Source organism: Camelina sativa, chromosome 9 (assembly GCF_000633955.1).
Source record: "Camelina sativa cultivar DH55 chromosome 9, Cs, whole genome shotgun sequence".
Taxonomy (NCBI): domain Eukaryota; kingdom Viridiplantae; phylum Streptophyta; class Magnoliopsida; order Brassicales; family Brassicaceae; genus Camelina; species Camelina sativa.
In genome coordinates this window covers 33,334,070-33,343,440 of record NC_025693.1, presented here as the reverse complement: position 1 = coordinate 33,343,440, position 9,371 = coordinate 33,334,070, and the positions used below count along the sequence as shown (strand labels likewise).

Here is a 9,371-nt window from a genome sequence, read left to right as displayed (position 1 = left end):
CAAGCTGCATCTGCTCCGGAAAATTAGTCATAAGTTTAGATAGAGAGCACTGATTGAGACGTGGACGATCTGGTTAGACAAATAAGCCTTGGGGCTTCAAATTGATATGTAGATCGCCGTTTCGGTTCCTTCTATATCGGTGGCGAACTACTCTTTAAGTCATGACGGTGAGCTGATAGCTAGACTTTCGACCAGGATATGTCAGTTCGGAAGTAGGGTGATAACTTTCGGTAGACACTTCGGATTGAGTTGAGATCGGCTTTTCTGGGAAGATAAACCTCTGAGCTTCAGTATGATATGTATACTGGCTCTAGGTTCCATCTAGATCGGTGGCAAACTGCTCTCCAAGTCGGGATGACGAACTGACAGCTATAGTTTCGAACAAGATGTGCCTGTTCCGGAAATAGAGTGATATCTTCCGGTAGACACTGCAGTTTGAGACGAGGTCGGTCTCATTAGAAAGATAAGCCTTAGGGCTTAAATTTGATATGCATACCGGCTCTAGGTTCCTTTTAGATCGATGGCAACCCGCTCTCCAAGTCGGGACGGCGAGCTGTTATCTTGGCGCTAGAGCATCATTGGAAGCTAAGCGATCTAGGAGAAAAGCTAGGCAGTTGGGCGACCTAGAGAGGTAGTTGACAATTTTGGCGACCTAGAGAGGTAGGTGACAAGCTGGACAACCTGACGAGGTCGGTAACAAGCTAGGCGAACTGGCTAGTTCGGTGACGAGCTAGACGATCTGGTGAGTTCGGTGACGAGCTAGACGACCTGGTGAGTTCGGCCTGGTGAGTTCGGCCACAAGTTGGGTAGATTGGCAGACTGCTCTGAACTGTCAGCTAGGTAATCTGTTGACGAGCCTGTTCGCTTTGGTTTGCTCGAAAATTGTTTCCAAAGCAGGTTGGTCTGCGTTTTAGGGTTTTAGACACGCTGCACAGAACAGGCAACAACTCTTAGTTCAGAGCTCGGACTCAACCAGGGTCGGTTTTTCTGGAAAGCTGACGTTAAGGGCTATCCGTGGATAGGTTATGCGTAATCTGGGTCATAGTACTTTGTCGGAAAATCGATCCCGAAACTGACTGGTGCGATAAAGACAGATCTGCGTTTTAACAGATTGTATATGTTTGCAGAGAAACAGTGATATCTCTCGGTGGACGGATCCGATCGACGTGAAACCGGATTCTATGGAAAGCTTATTCTCTGGTCGATCCATAGGTAGGTTATTTATAACCTAGTTCGGCGGAGTCGGCTGATAAATCGGCCCCGAGGTCGACTGGTCGGGACCCGTCAGATCTATATTAATTTCAACAGATAGATATCTGTATGCCGCAGTAAGAAGGCGATATCTCTCTGAAGAAAACTCCGATTGAAACGAAATTGAGTTATATGGAAAGCTTATTTTCAGGGCAATCCATAGATAGATTATTCACGACCTGATTCGTTGTACTGATCCGGGAAATCGATCCCGAGGCTGGCTGGTCGAAAACAGACGAATCTATATTTGAAGGATAGAGTATATTGCAGAGAAACTGCAATATCTCTTGGAAGGGAGCTCGGATTGAAACGAAATTTGGTTCTACGGAAAGCTGGTTTCCGAGGCAATCCGTAGACGGGTTATTCGTCTTCCAGTTCGTCGGGAGCTGCCGGGAAATCGCCTTGCAAGGAGGCGGTTTGGATGGTAAAACTTTTGTTGATCTTCTGGTTTGTTTTAGTTTTTGCGGTAGAGAGAAAACGTAGAACTTTGTGTAAGGGTCCCCACAGACGGGGCCAATTGTTGAATCTAGAATTCACACAATGAATTTGTTTGAGTGGGGAACAAATTCACTTAAGATCTCTCTTTAGAAAACTGGATTAAAGCTAGAAAATAAAGAGGGGTTATGATTTCTTGAAGAAGAGGGTAGGGTTTCTCTCAAGAACAATAAAGAAGTAGGGTTTTTGTATTAATTGCTAGATATCTTACAAGGAAGAGGTATTCCTCTATTTATACTTTGTCTTAGATTACAAAATATATCTACTTTCCTTAAATCTCGGATTGAAGATATGGTAAATTTCCTCTTCTGAAGATCAGATCGGATTTTGGAGGCGGTTTCGGGGGTCGGTCGAGTGACTTCGTCGGGCTTCTGCTTATAGGTCCGTTTAGCTGGCCCAAAAGGGGGTCCCTCGATTTAGTTGATGTGCAGAGTTTATTCGATTTACCTTTGGTTTAGATCGGTATGTCGTGGGTGCTAAATCCTGCACCAATACTCTACAGGGCACAAGCAGAGCCGTGCCTCAGTGGAAACAAAAGAAACTTTGGCCTACGTCCTAAAAATTTTGGAAAAAATTGCAGACCTTTATTTTTACTTTGGCATATGTTTAGTTACTGTGGCCACATAGTTTCAAATAGTATATTTATTTTAAACCTTTAGTTTTTAATTGTTAAACCCATATAATTGCCACGTTTGATTTAAACAATAAGTCAAAAGCTTAAAAAAACTGAGCTAACATTATAAAATTAGGGTAAATATTTTTTTTTTCTATGCGTGCACACTAAACAGAAGAATTTTTATGTTCGTTCTCTCACTTTATTTTGATTGATGTTATTAATTTTACACTTGAACACTTAGTCCACAGATGCACTGGTTATCGTCATTGTTAAAATAAATGTTTAGCAAAAGGAAATTGTTTTAAAATTTTGATTTTGAACATTTGGTTAATGGATATTTTAGGGAAGAAAATTTCAGTTATTTTTTTTAATTACTTGTTTACTTTTTTAGCTTTTTTTATATGACTGGTATTTATTGTTCTTGACATTATATTCTTCTATGCGTTACAAAGTTTTTTTTACCGCCTCTGGCCACCGTTTATGTCCGCACGGCTCTGGGCACAAGATTACAATCTTCAAATACACACTATGACGGCGAAATACATCCGTCACAATCTCTTTATCTACAGTTTGAATTGAAATAGTCATTGAGATCTATCCATTTACAAAATTAAAAAGAGAAATAAAAAAATAAGAAGAAGAAACGCACTATTTGTCTTTACATGCGTGATTCGTCATGTCTAACATCACAGCTTGCATTAATGAGAAAGTGTGGATAAACCCACTAGAAAAAATGTGTGGATCGTACGAGTGTATCATATTGTATGCTCATCATTTATTACACGTTTCGTATTGTAGAAAATATACAGTACGTATCTAATTGAAAAAATAATGATCAAATCATTCATTAAAAAGTCAGCTATACTTTAAAGTTGACAACTCATCAATTAAAGTAAGCACATGTTAACATTTATATCATTTTTACTTCTTAGCTTGCATGTGGTTTTGCAGCATTCGATGATTATACACTTCTTTTTGTTTTTCAACTTTTTTTTGTTATTTGTTGCTAGCTGGTCTCATCGTACACTCCACAATTAAGGACATACAACTTTTTTTTTTTTTTTGGCAAAGATTTAAGGACATACAGTACATCATTATAAAATTTTCACTTTTCTATGAGTATAACATTTTACTCCAAAATTTTCATATCATGTTACACAAATAAGTATATAAAATACTGAATTGAGATTTCAATAATAAATAATAAGTAAACAAAATATTCTTATTACTAAAACATTTTCTTGCCCTTTACTTTGTATCCATTTTTCTCCAATTAACATGCAAAGCCAGCTTCCACCAATTTGTTTAGCTTCTTGTTTCTCAATCTCTCTTCATAAACTTCACTTCCTTGCATCTCTTTCTCATACCTAAATCAAATATTTTAAGTATTAATTAAATACTTTACGAAAAAAAAAATTATGTTAATACTCATGATAATGAAAATATGTACCCTAGTGGCATAGGTATCAAAGGAGACAGAGTTTGCACAAGCTTGAGAGCTTCATCTTCCGTATTCACAATTTGGTTGAAGCAAAAGTATCTACCACAAGCCGAAGTATCCTCGAATGCTCGAATGTGAACGTCCGCTACAAATTCTACGTCTGCGTATGCTAACACACCATTCTCATACATTTGTGAAGCTCCTAAAATCGCAAATATTGCCACCACAATTAGATTATTGATTATTACCCATCTAACTGACATGAATGAATATGTTTATAATGTACCTTTGAGGTAAGACATGGTGGGTCTGGGGTTGTGTTGAGTCACCGAGGGTCCAACGATGAGACCCGGGTTAACCGAGACCATGTTGACCATACGGTCCATGGCTAACGCCCAAGCTGCCTTCTCAGATTGTGTCTTCGCAAGAGCATGCCATAGCTGCACATATAGCCGCCACACACACACACAACTTTTATTATTAAGAAAACATAAACTCATCCTAAAATCTTAATTACAAAACTAATTAAGTAGAATTTTAAACTATGATCTAGGTTGACCTCTTTAAATATTTTATTAAGGCCGTCCTACATTGAATCTTGACCAAAATTATTCTAGATACACACATGAAGCATGCCAATACATTTCATGGAGACCCAATTTTTTACTTTGCAACAAAGCCAAAATTTGAAAAAGTTCCAAGAAATTGTAGTTTCAAAACATCATTATTAATTAAATAGACATTTTCAGATTGATTGATGAAAAAGTACATGAAATAATTGTTCATCCCAGGTCAATAATAAACAGTGGGTCCAATATGTTTTGTGAATGTGTTGAGCTTTTCAATAAATTGATAATTATTAAGATGAAATAATAATAAAAGAGTTGAAATCAAAAATAGTTAAAAAAATAAAATACCTTCTTTTTGAGACAGAAGTCAAGATCACTCCAACACTTCTCATCAACATCTTTTTGAGTTCCAATGTTATCTCTCCAAATTGCAGCAGTCAACGAAGATGAAAACACAATCTTCTCTATACTCTCTGTTCTTGCACATGCTTCCACCACATTTATCGCTCCTCTCACTTCCACATCCACTTCCTTCTCCTCCTAATCATTCACATAAAAACATTTCATAAAACAAACATAAAAGAGAGATAACAAGAGAGAAGTGGTGACTGAGTGATAGAAGATAATACTGCTAGAAACACTCACATCATACCCTTCAGGGTTGTCCAAGCAACAGAACACAGCATTACAATTGTTGAGAGCAACGAGGATGGTTTGGTAATCTAACACATCAACATCATAAACCTCTAATCTCTCTTCTTTAGCTTCCATGTCTCTGATCTTCTCCTCAAGCATACTCTCCCCTATTACCAAAACCCCTCATGAGAAAAATCCAAACTTTACATTGTTTCAATATCAAAATTTGATAGTAAACCCATTCAAGAATTTGAACCCAATTCCCCAAAATTGGTCAAAACCAATTAAGAAAAGGATAAAAAGGTGAAAACTTTATTGTACCCTTAAGAGAGAATTCGAAAGATTGTTTACCATTTTTACGGATAGCGGCGTGAACAGAGTAACCTTTAGTGAGCAATCTATTGAGAATCCAGAAACCAACATAAGTGGAAGCATCAAGAACACAGCAACAAGAAGTGGGCTTTTCTTGATTCATCAGTTTCTTCTTCTTTTGAGGTTTTGTATTGTTTCTTGAAAATATCTGGACAAAAGTGAGAGAGAGATGAGCAAAGAGAAGATGATATTTATTAATCGTTGTTATATAGAGAGAGAGACGCCTGAGGAGGAGAAGGGTAAGTAAGCTAAGTAGTACTGTAATAAATAGGAGAAAGGTGGGTGAACTATATAAGTATGATGTTGCACACGCTCCCAACTACTCATCTTTGTATGGCTTTCTGTGTTTGGTAAATCTATTGAACGATGGAAAGAGAGAATAAATGGTTCAATAGTCCGCCACTCATTTTTTAATGGAGTAGTATGTTTTTTAATATTAGTGTTTTTTTTTAATATCTTGTTTATGGTAACGTCAAATTTTTATATTTTAAAAACATATTCTAACAATTTTTAGATAATTAAGCTCTTTTAGAGAGAGAAAAATTCAATCATAAGAGTAATGTATGTTATAAAATAATTAAAAAGATTTGAATGACAATAAAATTAAAATTATCTAATAAAGACAAAAATGTTGTAAAAAAAAACAAAAATAATGTTTAACGCCCACAACCATCAGAAGAAAAGTTATCACAAAAAAAAACGAAAATAGTTTATGAGAAAGAGACTCAACTCTATGAAGAAAAACTTAAATCCAAAATATAATGAATCGAACTTAGAAAATAACAATTTTAGCCAAAAATCAGTGTATATGGAAAAAGATCTTTGTCCNCCAAAAAAAAAAAAAAAAAAAAAAAAAAGAAAAAGATCTTGATAAGTTGATAACACATTAAAGACTGGTTGTTGTGAGTCCTCGGCTTGCTTTTAAATAGATTAACCAAATGCCACAATAACATAACAACAATTATCTTAAAGATAAGTTTAGAAGAAAAGTATAAAACGTGAAAGCATGAAGATGATGACACCTTCACTTGTATCCCTTGTTATACTGATCATATTTGCCTCAGGTATTATAAATTTTATGTATTCCTGTTCAAGTGTCATGTTTCTTTTATTCAATTGATATATTTTTAATTTCTTTGATATATTCTTTTAAAATTAGAAGTACACAAAAATTAAAATCTTCTATTGCTAATATAGACTGTATGGAAAAGTGAAAAAAAAAAAAAAATCTCTTATTGACATTTCTATTACACCATAGATACAGTGGTGGAGGTGGATTTTGTCACGACGTTGCTGGCTTTAGTGTGTGCCAATGCTCGTACCCTTGCTGAAAACAAGACTACAAATTTTGTAAAACCATAAGATGTTTTTTTTTTTTTTTTTTTGTAACCGTAACATCAATAATATGGTAATAAATATCCTTTTCGTAAAACAATATTTTTAGTTCCATATAAGTACTCATCCAATACCCATGTGAACATGGTATGAAATTATATGATACAGCGTAAATTTGCACTTCTCGAGGCTCCAGAATGTTCACTTTAGTTAATTAGATTTTTCATTAGTTTTTTTTCATTATATTTGATCGTAACTTTGGTTTTTCAGAATCATAACTCTATAAAATATAGAAAATTTTACTTATGTTATTGGGTTTATTCGAATGATTGTCATTGTAGGAAACAATTTTTTATTAAGATTGTAAAATAAGCAGTTCACTTACGTTATTAACATATAATAGATTTTTTAATTTAGGTTTAATAGCTAACTAATTATATAACAATCAATGCATTTTATATATATATATATATATAATATTTTTACTAAATATAGAATGTGTTTGTAATTATATATAAACTATTTAATAGAATCGAACAAATTTTTTAAAAAACACATTTGACATTTTTTAATTGTTGGTCAATGCCGAATGATATACCGAAATAAAATGGTCGTTCTGTTGACTACATGTTATCTTATACTAATTGATGTATAGTCATATATTCTGTTATATTTCTTGTAGCTAGCTATATTTTTCCAGAGAATAAACATGAAACGAGAAAAAAAAATGCTTAATCATTATCACACTAATGGAGCATATATATATTACTGGGGGAAAAAGGAAGATAATAAGTAAAAAAAAAACGAAAAAGGTGATATTAATAGTTGACACTTGAGACTTGACAACAATTAGTAGGTAGCGATTGTGGTGGAGAGATGATTTACGATGACACATTGTTCTGAATGATAGGTACAACAATCAAAATAAATATATTTTGTGCTAAACGAACAGAATGTAATTAACAACGAGTAGAACAAACGGATTTTTAGAAATATCAATTCTTGTATAGTATAGATGCAGATGGAATGTAATCTTGTAAATGTAATTAACATTGTAAAATTTGTAGTTAGTTACATTAAAATTTTACATTCTTTAATCATAATTTTTGTATGAATGTAAAATTATAAATATATAAACTAATCAATGCATATAATCATTTTTTGTATGAATGTAAAATTTATTTAAACAAAACCTTGTTATATATGCATAATGCATCCTTAATTGTTGTTAGTTTGCTTTTACGATCGAATAAAACAAATTATCTTAATTGTTTTTTTTTTTGCAGAACCTCAACGAGTATCTCAATATCTCACGGATGTGGATGCTTTAGCTTTGTATCCGTATATTAAAACCAATATTGCATGGTTTATTATTATTATTATTATTATTATTATTATTATTATTATTATTCTTTTTTTTTTTTATGGTTTATACAATAAAAGCTGGGGCATTTTTATCTGAGAAAATTAATACATTACACTGTTAAAAGACAATGTATATATTTATGAAGATATAATAAGTAATTTCTCCGGCACAATCTCTAAGCAGAGCATTTCTTCAGGACAACAGATTCAATAGGAATCTTATCAACCGGAAAAACACAATTAACCCGAGCTTTCGGCAACAAACTACACGGTTTGGGCGTCACCTTACTTGAAACCCCGGAGATGTCAGTACAATTCCACAACAACTTCTTTGGTTCAGGAGCCAAAGTCATGTTTATATTCGACATACATATCTTTGTGAAAGGATCGTTCTTGAGCCCATCTAGCTTTGCGGGTTGCGTGACATTATCCGCGGTCATGTCACTGTAGTTAATGTTCGTAATTTGGGGCATAGCCTTGGGATCAAACCCTGAAACGGGGTGTTGGTTATATGCACCGCTCATCCAGAAAACGTATTGCATGGTTTTCATGGTAAACTTTCGGGCGAAAATATCCTTAACGTAACCACCACGACCAACTGCGGTTTTGATTCGGATAGCGGATTGTGTCTGGAGTAATGTAATGTCTTCGATTCTAACATCTTTGATTCCACCGGACATTTCGCTTCCCAGTGCTATTCCAGCGCTGTCTGGAGAGATGCATGTGAGCCGTCTGATCGACAGTTGTTGAGTTGGCTTGCCGACTTTGATACCAAACTGATCCCAACCGCTCTTCACGGCGATGCAATCGTCTCCGGAGACTACGTAACAGTCTTCTATTAATGTGTTGGTGCATGAATCTAATAACGAAGAAAATAAACAATGCCACGTGAATATATAAAGTCACGTCGAATACAAAGATTATAATCTTATAACATGAAAACAGAAACGCAAACACAAACGAACATATACTATTCAATATATATGCGACGTGGGATATATGGACTTACCCGGGTTGATTCCATCGGTATTAGGAGAATCGATAGGAGCAAGAATGGTAACGCCTTTGACAATAACATTGTTACAATACACGGGATGAATGTTCCATGAAGGCGAATCAATGATCGTGATGTCTGAGATCTGAACGTCCTTAGAGGATATGATTTCGATTGTGTAAGGTCTCGTGATCGACTTAAATCCACCACTCCGGTACTTCACCCACCAGTATTTCCCTTGCCCGTTGATCGTTCCGTTGTTACCTAACCAAACAAATTCGATCAATCCTTTTTAAC

At 34.8% G+C, this 9,371-nt stretch overlaps 2 protein-coding genes across 2 annotated transcripts in view; both read right to left on the bottom strand.

Annotated features, from left to right (window-relative positions):
• LOC104713830 (cinnamoyl-CoA reductase-like SNL6) lies at positions 3,450-5,633 on the bottom strand. Its single transcript, XM_010431041.2, has 6 exons — positions 5,360-5,633; positions 5,018-5,175; positions 4,721-4,912; positions 4,090-4,243; positions 3,813-4,005; positions 3,450-3,729 (listed from the first exon to the last, which is right to left on the bottom strand). Exons 1-6 carry the CDS (start codon positions 5,481-5,483, stop codon positions 3,636-3,638), a joined length of 915 nt encoding a protein of 304 aa, XP_010429343.1. The 5' UTR covers positions 5,484-5,633; the 3' UTR covers positions 3,450-3,635.
• LOC104713829 (probable polygalacturonase) overlaps positions 8,068-9,371 on the bottom strand; it is a 9,295-nt gene continuing 7,991 nt past the window's right edge. Inside the window, exons 4-5 of the mRNA XM_010431040.2 lie at positions 9,090-9,338; positions 8,068-8,939 (exon numbers count right to left, since the gene is read on the bottom strand). Coding sequence (XP_010429342.1) covers positions 8,257-8,939; positions 9,090-9,338 — 932 coding nt within the window. The 3' untranslated portion in view covers positions 8,068-8,256. The remainder of the gene's footprint in view (positions 8,940-9,089; positions 9,339-9,371) is intronic.

Excerpts from the sequence above, each read along its gene's own strand:
- LOC104713830 (XM_010431041.2), bottom strand. The coding sequence starts at position 5,483 with ATGAATCAAGAAAAGCCCACTTCTTGTTGCTGTGTTCTTGATGCTTCC. Across the intron at positions 4,913-5,017 it reads ACAACCCTGAAGGGTATGAT|GAGGAGAAGGAAGTGGATGT; the intron begins GTGAGTGTTTCT and ends GTGAATGATTAG. Across the intron at positions 3,730-3,812 it reads TTGATACCTATGCCACTAGG|GTATGAGAAAGAGATGCAAG; the intron begins GTACATATTTTC and ends TATTTGATTTAG.